This window comes from Accipiter gentilis, chromosome 4, assembly GCF_929443795.1.
Source record: "Accipiter gentilis chromosome 4, bAccGen1.1, whole genome shotgun sequence".
Taxonomy (NCBI): Eukaryota; Metazoa; Chordata; class Aves; order Accipitriformes; family Accipitridae; genus Astur; species Astur gentilis.
The window spans coordinates 10,322,123-10,342,284 of NC_064883.1; the positions used below are offsets into that span (position 1 = coordinate 10,322,123).

Consider the following 20,162-nt stretch of genomic DNA (forward strand, 5'->3'; position numbering starts at 1 on the left):
AACATCTTGGTGGAAATAAGGTGCAGAACTCCCCATGTAAAGGGGGACACTCTGCCATTGTTCTAAGTCCTCTTTGTGGGGACAGTGTGTGGGGGGTGTGTGGGGCAGTCATGAGAAACAAATGTGGCAATTAAAATTTCATGATATGATCTCAGGCTCTGTGAGAGGTCCTTCAACAACAATTTTGCATAGCTGCTAGGTCACTCTGTTGCCAGCAGAATAGTGTAAATGCTGCAGATAAGATCACAGATATCTTAGATGCTGCTATTTATATGCATACTGTATCATCTTATTACAGGTAGGTATAACTTCTTGATTAGCCAGTGGAAAAAAAACCCAGTATTATTCCTTGGTCCTATTAATTAGAATTAAAGAATGAATTAGTTAAATTTATGAAAGTCTTAACCTCTACAAGAAGGCTTGCTTTCATTATGTTTCATCTGAACATAATTCATTGGACTCTATATTAAGCAAATTAATATTTGGAAAGAATTTTATAATTTTCAGGCTAACTCTCTCAACTCTCATTGGCAACAGTGTGATGCCCTCAGCTGAAACAAGGAAACAGCTGCTCCATGGACTTTATTTTAGAATTAACAATTAGCTTTTTTACCTCCCTGTTCCCAGAGGTGGAATAACATTTCCACTATTACTTCTCAGAGTTTAACTTACTGCTTAGGGTACTTACATTGAAAAGGCTTTTCTCTTGTGAGCCAGACCATGGTCAGCTGGGCAGGTTAGGCCAAGCCAGACCATATCTCATTCAAAAAAATATACTGGATCAAAGTCAATATTTAAGGTATCCTATTAATATTCAGATACCATCCATACCTTTATTAATTATTAGTTATGCTACCATATCCTTTCCCTCCACCCTTTGTTGCTCAGTTGTCTTCTGCCTTCTGGTTTGTAAGGGGGAAGGATGTACTCATGAAGAAAGCTTGTATATGGAAAACATTGCCAAGCAATTTCCTGGGATACAGTTTTTGCTGCACTTACTGAAATGCCAAGCCTCCTATTGCCTCAATACTTTTCAGTAGTTCACTTTATTAGGCCCCACCTGTGAAGTGAAAAGGAATACGATTATTGAAGAAAGCTTGCTTTTACTTGACAGGTTTCAAGTACCAGATCTAATTATCATGCCATAAACTGACAATTTCAAAGGATAATTTTCTGATAAATACTGTGTTAAAGCCAACACATTAAATGCATTTTCTCATTATGCCAATTGGAATGGAAACAATATTTTCCTTGCCATGGGCATATTAGAACGTGGTCAGGCAGAAGCTGTAACAAAAACAGGTAGCAATTTCATTATAATTAAAGATAATACATTCAGCTTCAAACATGAAACTGGACAGCAATTCCTGCAGGCAGCTACTATCCACGACGTGTCGTTTTAACAGAGCCACGCACAAACATGGCATTCTTGGTGCTGTGCATTTGTTTGCATTAGGTCTGTGTATGTACCCAATACTGTCTTTGAAACTTTTTGATTTCAACCTCTTTAGAAATGAGCAAATGTTTCACAGATACTTAAATTATTTAAAAGTTCATGAAGATATGAAGATGAATAGAAGAGCAGATCCCATACATTCTGGACAAAGAAAAGGCTGAAGTGTGGTTCCAAAGTTGAAAGACCTAAGAGAATTCATGCTGGAGACAGACAGCAGGATCTTTCACACGTGCCAGCCTGTGAACAAACCTCCCTCAGAGCTCATAGTCAACGACAAGACAAAAATGGTTGGTTTCAGTAGTTCCAGTGGTCATAAAAGTACGCATTTAGAAAGAAGGTGATATCTTCTGTGAAAGAATAGACCAAAGGCAACTACCTGCTTGCTCTCCCATACACTCACAGGACCCACAAAATCTGGAGCCCCTTGCTTGGTAGCCTCTCTTTTCTAGAGAGGCTACTGGGCTGGCAGGACTTCCCATGTCCCTCAGAGAAGGTATACTCTTTTGCAAACAATACTCAGTAACAGGGATATTCCTTGCAGTGAAAGCAAATCATCATCTTATCTCCTCATCTTTCCTCTTTGATTTAGGAACACCTAGAAGTAAATGCCCAGCTTGACACCATTATTTATTCTCATTTATAGAAAGCTGATAGATAAAGCTAGAAAGCTGTGTGATAAAAGTACTTTGCCTACCGGTACATCATCCCCACCCCTTTCAGACAAATATATGGCATGAAATGTGACAAAAATATGCAGATCAGATTCTCCTCTTAGAGTTGTGCTTTCAGATAAACCACCTACTGAAGGTTTTACTTTGCTAGTGTCACACAACCGAAAGAAAAATACATATGGAGGAGTCAGAGATTGAAAGAAAAAGGACAATCTTCTGAGTAATAGTCTTCAGATCTGTACGTTATGAAGCCACAACGTAGGAAATGAACAAATCTTGCCACAGCCTTCCTGAGGTACAGGTGATATAGTCAGAATCTTCTCTGATGCTGATTCCAGCACCAGCTATTATTGTTATGTTACTGATCCTTTTAAACAAAAAGTTAGTGATGTTTTGAAGGACTACAGGTGAACGTGGTCTCTCCCACCTCATTTCTGCTCTCCAGGTGACCTGATTTTGCTGAAGAAGGAGCGAAGGACCCCTTTTCACCCCAAGGTGTAGGCTGTCATGCAGGACAGTGCTGAGAAGCATTGATGTATTGCATTTATTTAAGACTGTGATACTACTCTCACACTGGTGTACCTTTGACTCTCAACCTGTTCACATCACTATTGGACGCATCTCTTGATGCATCTCTGTGAAAGAGTGTACACGTCAGTGAATTGGGGTTGTGAATATGCAGCCCACAAAGGTATCTTAGTTTAATCATATCATTGGCCAGCAAAGATCTGTTGGGTAATTTTGGGAAAGCATCAATACCTCTTTAACCACACAGCACTCACATATGTAAATTTTTATATTCAGAGCCATGTCCCATCAGGACAAGAATGCAAAAATTAATTCAGATGACATGCTGTTGGTATGGTGCAAATAAAGAGTGTTCGGATGTATCTCAAAGGCATTTGCATAACTGCAAGGTGCAGGTGTTTCCAAGAATCCCTGGCATGGCTATGAATGCTGAAGTATTTAGCTTCAGGCTCCCTGGCCAGAATACACTCCTAACACTATGTCAGGAAAAGAAACATATCAGCTCATAGAATTCCTAAATCTTGCTATATCAGGCAGTGATGACTCTCTGAAGAAGCTACTGATAACTAGGGAGGAGAAAAAAAAATCCCAAGAGAAGGCGATTGCATATAAGGATATGAACTGGGAATCTTATATCCATGAGATATTCAAACCCTTTGGATCAAGTTTCTACAGTAAGTTGGCAATGCTTTGAGATAGACAACTCTTTTCCTGTTGCTTGCAGTTGCCATGAATTTACTGGAAGCACTGGCTCATGCTTAATTAGTGGTGCCTTGGGCTATTTTTACATTGTATGCGTTTGTAGTATCTGCTATTTTTAAGGCATGTATTATTCTTCAGAATATTTCATTGTAATCTGGCATAATGATTTTTCTGTAAGATATTGAAACCTGAAAAAACTATCATCTTTTCAATATCTTGTTTTGACTTAATTCCAAGCAGACAAATCTATGGATGATAAGCTTTCTTCATATAAGTCAGTTAATCAAGTAATGGATTGGTTATTAACTAATACATGGAGTTGGCTCCACACCTAAATTCCTCAGAGATAGATAATGAAATTATACCTATTAGAATGATTGCACAGCTCTCTGCATCTAAATAGAAAGCAACATTTTTGTCTATCTGTAAGGAGAGCAGGAAAGTGTTAATGTTTTAAATCCCTGACAAATCTCTGTGGAAAACATCTTTGCTTGTAGTGTTTGTTCACCACATGGTGCATGCTTCAGATGGTGCTAAATCAGCAAAACTGCTGAATTTGAAATATCAGGAACATTCATCTGCCTCTGAATTCAGTTATGCTATGTGTAAAGATTCCGAATAGAATCTGATAGTGTAACATCAATGTGGAATTGCATATTAAACATACCTAACCTGTCATTAAAAACCTCTAATTACAGCCATCAGATGAGTCCCTGTGCTGCTACTTGTCATGCTATATCCATATATCATTTTAATGGCAGAAGATAGTATTTCTGATTATGTCGCTTAATGTACGATATATGAAAGTTATGGGCCTGAACCTGTTCCCATGGAGGTCAATGACAGTTTTGCCATTGTCTTCAATTAGAGCAGGATGTGGCTTTATGACACTAGAGTTTCATTTGCATTAATTAATTTACTTAGTAGGTAATGAAAAACTTGAAAAAACAGCCCTCTGGCTCATGAGTTTGGCACTGTATTTAATACTTTCATTAGGAATAATTGCATTGATAAACTTTTAAGCAGAAATGGGTAAGATGGATCAGTATATTAGGCAAAATCAAGCTTACCAGCAGTTGATTGGGAAGCGCTGAGACTGCCTTCTGTGTCCTACCCTCGTTTTCTTTTATTTGTCAGTGACTAGGTCTAGAATGTTGAATCTTTAATGCTTAGCAGTGTAAGATGAAAGCACAACACTTCCATACTTTATGGATTTATATGCTTTATACATCATGGAGACATTTGCTCAGCTGACACCACGGAACTGGCAGCTGGTTTTCAGGTCAGCAGCCTCACTGGCAATGGCAAGGATAGATGGGTGATGAGGCTGAGGTGGTTCTTCACATCGTGGTTGAAACCAGGAGCTACATATGTGGAAAGATCCATATAGATATCGCCGAACGCAAACACAATCTTGTGGAAGGAGTCTTACATAGCATGCTTTGATTTCTTAAATTAAATATAACATAACAGTCTCCTTCTAAATTTTTTAGCTTTTTAGCTGTTAACAGCATCGATTATGTTAGCATCAGGCTCGTGCCTGGGAAAGATAAGAAGCTGCGAAAACAGTGATGGAGGCATTTCTGTCAAGCTAGCAGGATTGCACTGTGCCAACTGGTGGGGATGTAGGGTAGTCCCCAAAGGCACAGCCTGAGACTGAAGAATTACAGAGTCTACACATAACACCTTTCACAGAAAGGACAGGAATCAAACGACCTTCTGGCGAGCCAGTGATGGCCAAATGATTTTTACCGTGGCTTGCTGGAGGGGTGGTATGACCCAGCAGTGGATGTACTCATTTGGGATTTCTGTGATCTGGCTGATTTCCACATGATGCCACATACTTCCCCTGTCATCCTGGCAAAGCCACTTCTCCTCCTGGGCGCTGTTTCTACAGTCTAGGGGTAATAACTTCTCTTTACCTTGTAAGGTTTCTGTTTTGGTTGGGTTTGTAAGGTGCTTAGTCACCCAAGTGTAGGGAGCTACAAAGTACCGAGATCAATTGAAAACCTGTCAGTCAGAACTTGAAAACCCATCAGTCTCTGTATTCAGAGCTTTTTATTAAATTAAGAAGAAAAAGAAGTGAGACAATATTGGCTTGGGGTCTGCTTGCCCTCTTTAGCATATTGCTATGATTGTCTTGGCATACTTTTAGCCAGGCATACTGTAGTTTATGGACATTATTGTATACTTGCTGAGAAAAGCTATTTTATTAATTGAGTAGTCTCACTGTAAACCATGTGATATCCCAGAAGACACTTTATAAATAAAGTGTATTTGCATCAGGAGTTTTTCAAGGTTCTCTATTTTACAAAATAATAATTCACAGCTTAAACTAAATTCATCGAGGTGAAGTTTATCAGCTGAGCACTTTAATAAAATGGGATCAAATGCAATTTCTAGTGGAGACAACAAATGCTTCTTATTTGGCATGATATTTTACATATCTATGTATCACTTTAAAGAAGGTAATTGATGATGTTCCTCTTGTAGAGAAAATGAGTTTGCATGGCAAGAAATGAGCCTATATATCTGCCTCGCTTGGACCAGTCCTTTCTACGTGAGCCTGAAGAAGATTTTCATCTATGTTTCCCAGAAACAATGTTGAATTCAGACAACAAGAATAGCTATTTCATTTGAAATTTTATGATCCTTTCTGGATTTGTTGCTGTTTGTGGCAATCATATAAGAGTAGCAAAATAATAATAATAAAAAAGCTAGGAATGCTGCAAGGAAAAAACCTGAGTTAAGTACATTAAGACAAAAATTCATTCAAGCTGTTTTAAAAAGAAAGATGGAGAGCTAATGCCTTTGCATATGATATAACATTTAGCTCTTCTTGTTAGATAGACTATAATTTGTCATATATTCATTTTTTTAGGCTGATGGAAGCACTCTTCCAAAGTGCACTTTGACTTTTTAAAAATAAAAATAACACAGCAACTCCTTTTAACTTTTTTAACTCTTAGCTTACCACTTCACTAATGTTTAGTGGAAGGCTCTCAGTATGTCTCTGAGAAATGCCACTTGTTTAGGAAGTTCTTTGTCTTTATTTCAGTTAAAAGATTGGCAATTCAGAGGCTGGGAGCCAGTGCTCCGTAGCTTATTGCAGAAATTTTATTTAGAATTTACCCTGATTTTGATTCAGTTCCACTTTAAACCAAAGTGACTGTTTTATTTCCCCTGTGAAGGGAAATGTAGCATTACACAGAAAAGTTTTGCAACTCTGGAAATGACTTTTTTCTTGCAAATCTATTGTTCCTGCTCCTTCTACAATGTACAGATGAGGGAACTTTAAAAAGGGGATTGCCCTGCTGCTCACAAAACACGTGATACTAGCAGACAGGGACACTTAAGCTGACTGTGCCTCAAGGCTTCTGCTAATTATTGTCAAATTTACCCCCCCGAGACTCTGAAGTAAAATTTTTTGCTTGATTACTCAAGGAAGCCTGTCCACCTACTGATTCCTCCCTAAAATCCGATTGCTATATCTGGTAGGTACAGTCTTCAGATATTACCTTCCTAAAAACTTCTTGAAAAGCAGCTGCTGGATGAAGGACAGAGAGCCAGGCTAATGACACCACTGCGGAACAGACTGCCACCCGGGCTCAGCAAGTACCTATTCTGTTTGGCTTGCAGGCTAGCAGAAGAGTGCTGGCAGGCCAAACACCACAGCAATCTCTCCAAATTGGCCACAGAAAATGCTGCCCCTTTCTCACTGATGGAGTAAGAGGCATAGAGGGAATAAAAAGAGGACAGTGGCTCAGACGATGGTGAGTGTCTTATGGCACAGGGGATTGAAGTGATGTTATTGCAAAAGGAAAAGGATGTAGGATATTCACATAGAAGTGCATGGAAAAGTATTCATTAATTTCATTACCTATGGTATAATTTGTTTAAAATATGACTCAATGCATTATATCATAGTTAATAAAAGGCTAAAGGAACTAGAAAGAACACTAAATTTAGATTAGAGATTACCTAGATTTTCTTTTCATTTCATCTACCTTTCAAAGAATGATGAAGTTTTGCTTTTACTTCTGGAGAATGCAACAGGATGTTTATGCCTGTTTACTCACCTCAGAGTTATTAAGACTCTTCATTGCTCCAAAACATTCATTAGGTATCGAGCTTATATAGGGGGTAAAGAAAAGTTTATGTAAGATCTAATTATTAACTCCAGTCAAACAGAGCTTCCCTCCCCACTTCCTTCCTAAAACCCATGCTTAGCTGCAGAAGACCTGTCAGGGCATCTCTACACATCTTGAAGAGCAGAAATGGTGAGAGGAAGAGTCTTCATTCCTTTAGTATTTCATTTTAAGATGTCTAAGAACAAAGGGCTATATACAAACAGGAACAAATGGATTTAGTATGAGCTGAAATCTCGCAACTTGTATTCAGCTGGTTGTCTCCCCACTTTATTGGAACTGTTTACATGATGAGCAGCAGAGGTCATCTTCTCTGGTACTTGGGGAGTTATTTTTGGCTTGCTTTCATAGACTTCAGCAAAACAAAATGTCCACTGAAATCTCACACCTGTGCCAAAACTAACTTTCAGGATGTTCCATTTGAATCAACGCAGAAAAATCACCTCAAAATGGGATCTTAGTGAAACTCTGAAGCCTTTATATGATATGAGTTTTCTTAATAAAACTTTTTTAAAAAACACACTGAACTTTAACTTGATGAGCTACAGAAAACTTTTTTGTCTAAGAAAATATTGGAGAATGCACAATCCTAACCAAACTAATGGATGCTCAGGTAAAAAGAAATGCTTATGCAAAAATGTTTCCCACAACATGTAATGCTTAGAAAACATCATTCAAAGTTATAGTTATTATCCTGTACTTTTGATAACGTAAACACCAATCTTTCTTTCCAGAGGTAATAGTTAGGTAAAATTAGACATTGCTGGAATGTATTCAAGTACAAAAATTAAGAATTATGCCCTTGTTGCTCCGTATTTGGAAAGGCAAAGATTTCAGCATCAAAAATAATAGTTCTGAAAGCTGAACAGGTAGTCATGATACGGCGCATAGTTAATGTTCTAGAGGACCATTCTCGATCTTTTTCAGTTCAGCACCTCTCTGTTGTCGTATAGCTGGGAAAACATGGGAGAGGGAAGGGAATGACTTGTGTTTCTTGATATGTGTTTTTAAACCTGTTGGGAATTGCTACCCTCAGGCTGAGGTCTCAAAATGATAGGCTTACAGAAAGCAACATTCAGAGCAAGGCAGTACCAACCTGGTAAGTACTCCATAAACAGCAGGTCACCTTCACAAAGAAAAGCACATCAGTTTTGTAACTCAGAACATAAAACAGTGACACCGAAGTCTTCAAACTGTGTAGAAAAAAGGTTGCTGTAGCAATTTTTCATCATATAAACTAATAAAGAAACAAGCACTCGCTGTTCAAAACTTTTACAGTCTCACTGAGTACATTTTAGTTCCATTTGTGATCATCAAAGCATCCCATAAATTGCAGAGCGTGTTCAGCTCATGTTTGACGGGCTGAATTCAATGGGCTGAATTCTAAGTGCAAGACCGTATTTCCACATCTTAACAAAGTACAGCCAACACAACCCAACTGTGCAAACAATACTTGAATGCTTCAAAGATTTTGTTTCTGTATAAAATGCTTGTAAGAGGACAGCAAAATAGAAAGCTTTCATGGAGGTGGATTCTGAATAGAAGAGGATACACAAAATTTTAATGAGTTGCTACATGAAGTACTAGCTCTTCTTTATGCTCAAAGTTAATTTGTAAACTTATTCTCAAAAAAACTGCTATGGTGTCCTGAATGTATCTCTGCCTGTGAGGAAATAATTTTAACTTGAACAGTAGTAACAAACCCTAAGAAAACATTAATGATGTTTTGCCAGAGGACAAAGGGTTCAGAGTATGTTTTTCCATTGTTAGAGGCACCGCAGCTTTTCTTTGGTGCAGCAGCCGCAGTCAAAATACATAAAGAGTTGCCATGTTTAGAGTACTGTCATTCAATAACATAATTTTCTGATTTTTTTAAACCCAGAAGTTTTTGCATTTCTTTTATAAAGAAAGCACTTCTGTAAAGAAAGTCTGTGCTCCTTCAGTTTAACAGCTATATGTGCATGCCAGAAATCTTTGCCAACTACTGTTTAATGTAATTAAATGATTAAAAATTATAAATATTCTGATTATCAACTAGCTATTTTGTTTTGAACCTGTCAAAAGAAGATGGACAGCCAACGGGATGAACAGATGAGAACACAGAGCATCCTCAACAAGGCTGCTGCCACCTGTATGAAATAGTGCAGGGAGCATGCAGTGTAATCCAATTAATTTTCTATTAAAGGACATGTAGAGAACAAGCAGCATCTGCACACAGGTCCTGCTTCCTTCTTCTCCTAGAATCTAAGTTTTAAAAGCATGGCTGCAGAAAAGTGGAACATTTAATGGAAAAATGCTGGATTTCCCAGTACGCTGGATATGTTGGATTTCTTCAGGGGGTCAAGGTGGCCATGATGCTGCTCCTGAATGGGAAACTTTATTCTTCCTACAGCTGCTCTCTGCAGATTCAGGTAGGCTGTTCCTCCTGAACCCCCTGTTTTCGTAGCTCTCCTCACACAGAAGGACGATAAACTTCTGTGTGTTCCCTGTGGCGTTGCTACCCACACATCAAGAACTCCTGATCTATGGGCCTGATTAGGCAAAGCAGTGTGTCTGGTTTCGATGAGGCACAAGCTGTGGAATCCTCAGAAACCAGGCTGAAACGATGCTGAAGCCAGACTTGTTTCAGTGGAGGAGTCTGTTTTGAATTATGCTTCCTATTAGCAGTAGATTTAAAAATTAGGGAACTATGAGTAAATCTGGAACTTAACAAGGCTTAAAATAGGCCTGGGTCACAAATCTTGCTAACTGTGTGATGGGCTGGTCCTCAGTGCAACAACAAGGAAGTCTTTAAGAAAAAAGTAAGTAGAAAAAAACCCAGTGTGACTAGAGTATGGGGGGTGGGAAATAATAACGGTAAGTTATTTCTTCCCATTTTATGTTCTGAAACTCAGGGAAAGCTCACACAAACAGTAAACATATGGAATAAATTACCAGGAAAAGTGATCTCAAAAGAAAGACTACAACAGAGTTCAGCTGACACCCTTGACTCATTTCTGGAACAGAAATGGATGGAGCCATAAAGTCAACACAAGAAAGCAGGATTACGATTAACCTGAAAAAGGGCAAGCAAATTAGACTACAAGCCATTTTCCCATTCCTTATGGCAGCTTCCCAAGACTGCACATCTGAAACATGTAGTTTAACATAAGCCCAAAGAACCCTCCTTGCCAACCACAGAAAAAATTACTCAAACATGTTCTTGTACCAGAAGCGTAGTAGGTATTTATACAAATAAAGAGGCAAGATCTATTTATACACATATGCACCCAGATGTCCATGCATGTTTATTTTGAAATTAGATAACTAACATAAAAATCATTATGCAACATTATACAGGTCAGTTAGTTAACTGCTTGAGTTTCAGTCAAGACGGCCATAAAACCAGGTAATAAAGCTGCAATGCTTTGAAAACCCAGATGTATTTGAAATGAGTTGTTCCATGTAATTAAAAGAGATGTGAGAGGTCAGGAGAACAATATAATCTAACACCACATCTACATTGCAGATTTCAGCTGGCACAGCTACATCAAGCAGAAGTACGAAACTGTTTAATACCTGACTGATACAGCTGTACTGCCAGCTGTGCCACAAGTGTTAATATAATTACACTGGTATAAAAGTGAAATTTCATAAATATAACTTCTTTTCCTTGCTGTTTTTTTCTACAGCGGTATGATACACAGATGTGCTAACATAACTGCAGGTCTAACACAAACACTTTCTGTAGTAATAACACAGATACAGCCAAAACCACCAAGGTCACAGAAGCACATGCTAAGAGTTTACTTTGACTATTTCTACACTAAACATATTACATCACTGATGTGCTCCAACTACATACAACTAGGGATTTGCAGGAAAAATATATCAAAGCTGTCCCATAAGCAAAACTTCTGCAAAGTCAGCCCTTCCAGCAGCCCAGCTGTGTTGCTTAGGGACAGCATCTCTTCCTACCTCTGCCCACACATCTGTTCTAACAGATGCCAATACCAACAGGCCTGTTCCCACTGCCTCACTTTCCATTTCTTATTTCACTGCATGCCACGTGTGCATGTGATTTCCTCCTCTCAAGTTCTCTGGCTTGATGTTGCCGGCTGCAACCGTTGGGATGTCGGCACAGCCATGGCACAAGTCGGGCTGCTATCTCAAACCCTGACACCGGTAACGATGGCAGGTCTGCTATCCCAAACCCAGCCGCTGGTAACGACAGCAGGCTGAGAGGGAAAAGGGGAAACCAGCAGGGCCTTGCTAAATGCCAGCGCCGACATCCTCTCCCTTACTCCCTCAGGAGCGCCATCCCGCCTGCCAGCAGGCGAGCTAAGGTCAGCACCGTGCCCCGCACGAAGGCTGGAAAGACATTTGGAAGAAATTGGGTCCAAAATTGATCACTCTTCGCGTCCAGCTACCCCTCCACCAGCCTGCACGTCCCTGCGAGGACGGCGGCGCCGCCAGCCCCCGGCTTGGGAAGGGCCGGGCACTTGGGCGGGACAATCAATGGACCAATCAGAGAGCAACTTCCGGGCATTCTCATCCAATAGTCAACTTCTCGTGGGCTTCGGGGCGGAGGCGAGCAGATGACTCATGCTGAGCGCCATGTTCGATTCTGGCAAGAGGGACGGACCTGCACGGTGCCCTCACGCAAAATGGCTGCTGCAGCCGTCACGTGGGAGGCAGTCCCTGGCGGCGGGGGCGGTGCCGGCGCCGGCGGGGGAACACCCAGCAGCGAGTATAAACACAGGGAGGGGGATGAAGCGCATGCGCGACTCTGGAGAGCGGGCGGAGCGCGGAGGGACGGCGTGAAGCGTCACGCGGCCCCGCCCCGTGTCGGGAATCCCCGCCCCCGTGGCTCGCGGCCGTGCCGTTGCGGCCGGGGGGCGGGGTCTTCGCTTCCTCCCTGGCGGGGCCGGGGCTGAGCCCGAGCCCCGCCCGCGGGGTGTCCCCGGCCGCCCGGCTGCCCCCCGCCGCCCTCAGCATGCACGGCGCGCCCGCCATCCCCGAGGAGGTCTGCAGCCTCCTGGCAGGTAAGGCCGGCCGCCGGCAGGGAGGGAAGGCGGGAGGGAGGGCTTCCCGGGGGGCGGGCGGTGAGCAGGGCGGAGGGGAGGCCGAGGGGGGCGGGCCGGTGCGGCGTGTGAGGGGCCGGGGTAGCCGGCGCGGCCGGGGCTTGAGGTGGGGGGTGGGGGGGGCGGCAGCCCCTCGAGCCGCAGCCCCGGCGGAGCGCTCCTCGGCGGGCGCCGGACGCTCCCTCCCGCTTCATGGGTTCGGGGGTTCCCTCCCCGGGGCAGTCCCTCTTCTCCGGTTACTTCCTCCCCCTGTGCCCCAGCGGCGGCGGCAGCCGTCCGGCGCGTTGCTGCCGTTCCCTTCCCCGCGGCTGCTCGGCGCGCCCGGAACGGGGAAGGAGAGAGGTCTGGCTCCCGCTCCCGGCCTGGCCGCCGGGCTGTCGTGCTGCGGCGGAGGGCTCGCAGCCCGCCCGCCCGTCCGCGTCTGGGCAGGGGCGAGGTGTGCGGGGCCGCCGCAGAGCTGCGCGGGGGGTGTGGAGGTCCTCCGCTGACAGGCGTGTGTGGAAGGAGGCGGACGCCAGTCAGGCCCCGTGGCCCTCTTGCTGACCGCCGCGTTAGCCGCTGGTGGAAGTTTCTCCCTTTCGGGGTGTTGTCGGTGGCCCGGCAGGTACCGTCGGGAGTTAAACCGCGCTGTTCTGGTGCCAGCAGGGCCTTTTCCCCCAGCGAACTGAGAAAATTAAAAAGCTTCCCCGCTAAACAGCTGAGGCTAGTGAATTCATCGAAGTGAATTAAGGTGTCACTGAATCCCTGGCATGTTGTCAGATGGGTCAAATACGCCTCACTGTTGACTGTCCGTGCTCTTACGGATACGTCGGAGCATAGGAGTGGGATGGTTTCTCACCATGAAAAGTTACCAGCAATAGTGTTAGTAGAGACTTAAAACTACCAGTGACCTTTTTTGTGTTCAAGGCTTATATTTCATGTTTTTAAACTTACTTTTTGCTGTCCATTAAAACAAATTGTATATTCACAGTTTAGGATTTTTTTTAATCTTCATGAAGAACTCATAAAAGGCTTTGCCGTCCGGAAACAATTTCAGTTTCAGTGGGAGTATCTTTACTTTGAGAACTTCTCTTTCTGCCATGGGAACTTGTGTAGCTCTGGCCAAGCCGTTCAAATTACCCATGCTTTTCAAAATCTTCCCTCTGAAATTAAGTACTCGATTACATGGCTGGGCACCTGCTAGAATCTAGTGTAGCTCATCACCTTTCAAGACTGTTCTTTTTTTTTTTTTTTTTTTTAACATTTTGTTTGTAAGAGTTAAGGCTTGAAACATATTGCCCTTACCAGTCAGTCTTCTCATCTTTAAAGCGTTTCTGCCAACTGTCTTATGTGTTTTCCTAACTAGTGTTTGTAACTCCCATTATTTGTAGATCATACCATCTGTAGTAAAATCTGCGTGAAAGGCCACCAGAAGAAAGGAAAGCTTCCTATGCTTTCTTCTCATGGCATAGATAATTAATCATGTAAAAAAAAAAAAAAAAAAAAGCCTTAGAGAGCCTTTCCAAACCATGGTATTTTCTGTGGTATTACTGTATTCTGGAGCTTGTGATCACGTGAACTGTGTGTGCGTGTGTCTGTTTCAGAGCTATTTTGACTGGGTGAAGCTGATCTTGAAACTTTTCAATATTTTAAGTGCTTTTACGATTTTTTTGAGGGGGAGGGTGTGATGCAGATGCGATCATTCCAGTCTGTGATTTGTTTCTTTTGTCATGGTGCCTCATTTACACAACTTGTCCTTCTTCCCATCTTTATCCAGTCTGCTGTATAAAAGTTTGTCTTTTGAAGTGAAACTGGGAACACCTATATTCCCTCAAGGGGGATGTGTATATGTTCTTTCAGAGTCACTATGATCAACGGCCTAAGTTATGTACAGGTATCTAGTGTTTTTACAGTGTATACAGCTTCAGCTTTTCTGGAAGAAAATGAGATGATTTCTTTAGTGCTGTCTGTAGAACTGAAGTTAAGAAGAGAATGGAATGATTTACCAACGACCTTTAAATCTTTGTTTTATTATTATGGTAGCACAAATGCTACATAATACCTCTCTACAACTGTAACGGTAATATTTTCAACTTAATTTGTATTCGCACATAATTTTGTTTTGAGACTCAGTGCAAAATGAGCTTAACACTTGCTAATTTTGTGACAGCGTAATTACAGAGTAAGCAGAAATCCAGCAGGGTGGAGATGGGGTAGAAAGGAACAACCAATAGTTTGTAACTTCTAATTCTTACCTGCAGAATTATCAAAGGGAAACAAATATAAGGATAATTATGGGTATACAATGTAAAAATTCAATAATGTGCTCCCTTTTTTGAAAAATATGGCATTACTTATTACAGTTTGTGTAACATAACCTCTTTTTTTTTTTTTTTTTTTTTTTAGGTTACCAGTTAAGTGCATGAAAGTTAGAAACTAGAGTAATTCAGACTGCATGAGCAGTTTTTTCCACTGATGTGCTTAGGTTCTGGTAATCTTTAATTATGTAGTCTCTTGCTTCTTTTTGCTCAAACTATTAATGTAGTGAAGATGTATGGTAATGGAGGAAGGAAGGGAGCTCTGTAATATCTTTACTATTCATTAAGCAACTCTTAGACAGTACAAAGACTGCAATGAGTACATAGTTATTAATTTCTGCATGCTTTTCTTCAAGGGTGCTTCTTAATGTATTATTTTAATGGCTCACAAGTATTGATTCAGCACCTCTTTGAGATGAGGGAATATTGTTTTCCCGTTGGTAAAATTAGTGTAATAAACAAGATGTGATCTGGGGTTGCAAAAAATAATCAATGGTGGAATAGAATTAGAATTCAAATTCTCCTGCCTCCATGCTGTGCTGGTTTCTCCAGAAAATAATGCGAGTTGGATGTCTGTATTCAGTGGCCATTACGAGTGCCGGCTGCTTCTTCCTGTCAGGTTCTGTTGAGAACATGCAGTTAAGGTCTAGTGACAAGCACAAAGCACCTTTTTTTTTTTTAGCCCAGTATTCACATAGCAGTGAGGCAGTGACAGATACAGAAATCTCATAACTATTTTGCTCTTCCTTCTCTCCGTGGTCTTTTTGCCTACAATTTCCAACTTCTGCAACAAGTGGAGGAGTGATCATATGGATTTCCTTATCCCTTCTTAGCTTTGATTGATTGTTGGAGTACCGTCCACCCACTATTCTGAACAAGTAGGGGTCCTACTGGAAAACATACTAAGTGCTCCTGTAGTTAAACATGGTGATAATGGGAATAAACACACCAGGGGATGAATTAAAGTTGCACAGGAAACTTTCTGACTTGTGAGTGCTTTACTTTGAACCTAAACAATATTATATCTTTAATGCAAAAACAAATTCTGTCACACATGCTGGCAGGGTCATTACAGTTGCATGTCAGTGGCGCTGAAATGTTCCAGGCAGAACCACAGCTTGAGCTCAGGGCTAACTGCATTAGTTGGGAACAGGAGGAAGCTGTTTCTGTAAAGTTGAAGGGGAAAGGTCAGTGTGGCAATAGGCTTATTGCAGAGGATTGTTGGGATTTCACAATCCCATTCTCTGTTCTCTGCCTTGTTCAAGTGGTGGGAGGGAAACACTGGAAACAGAAACAGGGTCCTCTGGTTATGAATTGAACTCCTGGTGGGAGGAGAAAGTAATTTTATTGCTTTCTTATCTTTCTTTTTACACCGGGGAGGTGTGTGGTAGTGTATGTAACTTCTTCATTCCCTACTTGTGTCTCTACACCTTCTAGATGATGCTTGAGATTTTTCAGTTTAGTGAAGGAAGCCCAGCCCTGTTGTGCCTTTTCTTCCTTTGAAAAGGTATCCTCTGTCATGTTTATATGTTCAGGATCTTTTTGTGGGTGTTTGGCAAGGTGGGATGTTACTTGTGTTTGTTTTTTTTCTTGCTGTCAAACTATTATTGGTTATGTAGATTGTTGGAGGCCTGCTTGTTTTTGTTTTTCCTTACTCTTTGATGCAGGGTCTAAGTTTTGGCTTGTCTATAGCTGAGGATTTTGGAGACTGCTTCTTCCCCAGAGGCATATTAATTCTCCTGTAAGGTAAATCGGGCCGGTTGCTTCGGTCATCTTGATTGGAAAAAAGAAAGAGAAAATTCTTGAGTTTTTTCAGTAATGGGGATTTAATTGGAGTTAAGAATTTTTTTCCAAAGTGTTTGATGGTGTCATGATCATTAGATATATGTATCATTTATATCTTTTCCCTCTTCATGACACCTGTGACTATAGTAAGGGTCCTATTGCTTTTTTTAATTCAGTTTTCCTTTCACACTTTGCAGTATGTCCAGTTTGAATCTTCTGTGTTCATATTTTAAAAGTTACGAAGATATTTGCTATGAAAATGGAATAAAACTCTTTCTCTAGTTCATATGGAACCTTATATCCAGTCCCAATATCCATTTTCCTTGTTCTATTCAACAAAAACTCCAACTTAAATGGAAGCCAATGTTCTTGCTGTAGAGACTGTTTTCACCCAGATATTATTCAGTTTGTTTAAATGCTTAGTCATGTTGTCCAAATGGCCTTTTTTCAATGTGATTCCTCTAATTTTTTCTTCAAATTAATATTGTTTACCCATTTGTTTAGTTGCATCCTGGAAATAGCACGCAGAAGAGGGCAAGGCAAGAAAACTACAAGACGGTGGATCCAATGCATGAGTTTAATTTTGCTTACCTTTTGTTTTTTGGGCATTATATTTACCCTTGATGCCAGAAAATGAACTGTCCTTTTTTGACCTTCTTGTCAGCTGTTGCTGGACTTGCTTCTCACATTCCCATCATAAGAAAAGCCACCTAGGTACAGCATAGCTCTTCTTCATTGGCTGGTTCAATTTTAAAAGGGTATTGTTGTTTAAAACTTTACTCTTTGTTTTAAAGTATCATATTGATGTTTCCAAGGCTTTAACGAATGCTGGGTCTTGCTGAAGAATCCATCTTTACAAGATAAACCAGGGTGATTATTGTAGACATCTTCTAAGTAGACATGTATTTACAGCTTTGGTAATATATATGTATTTCAATAGTAATGGAATAAGAATAGAAACAGTGAGGTGAAAAAATGCACAGAGGCATTCCTGGTAAGAAATAACCTCCAGTGATTTGAAACATAGTTCAATTGTCTCTGCCATAAATTTGAGAGTAAGTGTCATGTATGGGTGATAAAAATGGCATAGGCTATTTTTTATATACTCATTATTCACTTAGTTTGTCTTTTTCAATTAACGTGGAGTCTATCTTTCTCATCTGACTGGGTTTACGTTTCTTTCATAATCATACGTCAACAAACCACAATAGATGCAGCATAATGTGGCATACAGTGTAAATCTTTAGGTTAATCCTTAACATTTTTTATTATAGTTCATTTGGAATCACTTTGTAACTTGATCATGATTTGTACTGGTGTGTTTTTTTCATGATATGCTTAATATGTTACAGCTTCATCTTTTCTCACCTCTTTAAAGTAGAGAGAGGATGCTCAACTATTCAGCCAATGACATTAGAGATATATGGTCCTTGATTTTGATTTTTCTTCTTTAATTTCTTAAAATAGATGTCTTACCTGTTTACTTCGTATGAGGGGTCTTAGTTTGGGTGTACTACTGCTTTATAAATCACGAACAACACTGTTGAGCATCAATGTTTTTCAAGATACTCACTTTGTATGTGGCAACACAGCAAGAGAGCCTTGCTTTTGGGGATTTAAGTAGCTACAAACTACAGCAGTTTCTAAAGGCAGTCCTTTCCAGGACTTTGTGCTAAAAGGAATGCTCATCTACTTGTTAGGCTGGATCAATGTAATCTTTTTAGATATCTTAGCGTGTCAATGACTTTTATTTTACATCATGTGTTCTGTTTCTATATAAGTGTATATATATTTTTTTAAAAGATAATTTAGCAAACTCTGGAGAGAGACTTTTAAATATAATTGGGAAGGAAGGGGGAGAGCAGAAGCAAAATCCTCAAATATTTCTTGATTCAAGAGGACAGGCAGTCACAGGTACTGCTTGATAATTTGTCTTCAGACCTGCTCCCAATTAATGAATTGCATGAAAACTTTGAAATCAAATTAATTAATTGCTTTCTAATGCCAGCCCATGTAAAGCTGAAAGATACATGGCAGTCTGTTTAATGTTGGTCACATTTGGACAGTGTGTTTGCGCCAATGTGCCTAGCTTGCAGCTACCTTCCAAATTTCTCTGGCCTTCCTTCCCAAATTCTCTGGCTTGCAGCCGGCTTCTGGCTTTCTGTCATTGAGGCGGAGGAGAGAGATGGGAGAAGGCTAGTGGCTGGAGGAATTGTTCTGTTGACCTGCCGTTCCCTTCTTGTGTGACGGGCAGTGCATCCGCCAGGTGACACCATGCAAGTGTCCCTTGTCAGATGACAGATGTGTGTCCAGCCCCGAAACAGGAGCCTGCATTTTCCTCAGGTCGCAGACAGGGAGTGAGCTCTGTGTGTGCCCTGCTGTGTGAGTGGAAACACACCTATCTCACTGCCAGTTTATAATTGTTCTCTGTCATTTGCATGGCATGAAGAAGTGACTAACTTTCTGATAGCGTGATGGACAATGTTTTGGTTATCTACAGAAGGAGGGGAGAAAGGAAGACCCCAGGGCACAGTCTTTGAGTGCCTCTATGAGACTCGGTTTGGCCCACCCTGACACAAAAAGGAGGTACTTCTGCCCAAAGTATGTTTGTTTATTAAGTGCGACTTATGATCACAATATTAAACCCTGTAAACAACAAAAGTGCTGTGATTTGTTATGATTAGCACTCTTTAACGCAGCACTTGCTTTGGGCTAAAAATTTACAACATTCTTGAAAAAGCCCATCTGTGTAGTTTCAGCCTTCATTAAAGAAAATAGCCCCAAAGACTTAAAACAATTAAAGACTTGCAGTGTTATCTGTTTATAATCATGGGAGTAAGGAGAACCACAAAATGTTGTGTAACAATGAAAAGCAAAATAAATCATAACTTTCTTCCTTATAAAAGGAATGTAGATGAAAATGAAATTAAAATGACCTTTCAGCTTTTGACTGTTGTATGAAATGGCAATTAAGCTTTGAACTGTATGAGCTGGTTGAAGCGGACAGAGCTAGACTGTAGCATGAATTCCCTTTTCTGTCAGTTTGTAACCTGTATTGACAGAGCAATTTGTGAGTGGATCGTATCAATTGGATCTTACAGTTCAGTTTCTGGAGGGAAATAATTTCTTTGGGGTATGGTTCAGACAAAGTTAAAATCATGAGCTTTAAGAAACAAAGCAACAAATATGGGTATTCAAGCTATCAGGCAGTCTAACACACAAGCTTAAAAGAAGTTAAGAGGTGTTGAATAGGTTTCCAAAGTTTATTTCTCTTTGAAATTTTAGTGTTTTCAATGGAAATAGCTGAGTCTGTGCAATGTGTGATACTAAATAACTGCTTAGTTTGTTAGAAACAAACAATTTATTGAAAGAGGTAATTTGTTTGTTGTGTGGTAACTGATTAGTAAGAGTGCTTTTAAGTCAGAAATCCGTTCAAAGAGGTTTTCTTTTTGGAATTTATCTTTTATTACTTTTTAAATTCCTCAGTGGTCCAACTGCTACTGAAGCATGAA

The 20,162-nt window shown here is 40.7% G+C and overlaps 1 protein-coding gene across 2 annotated transcripts in view; it reads left to right on the forward strand.

Moving 5' to 3' along the window:
- Positions 1-12,418: 12,418 nt before the first annotated feature.
- SKAP2 (src kinase associated phosphoprotein 2) overlaps positions 12,419-20,162 on the forward strand; it is a 120,560-nt gene continuing 112,816 nt past the window's right edge. For both annotated transcript variants that reach the window (XM_049799037.1, XM_049799038.1), the window contains exon 1: positions 12,419-12,529. In XM_049799037.1, the coding sequence (XP_049654994.1) occupies positions 12,481-12,529 (49 nt within the window). In that variant the 5' untranslated portion in view covers positions 12,419-12,480. The remainder of the gene's footprint in view (positions 12,530-20,162) is intronic.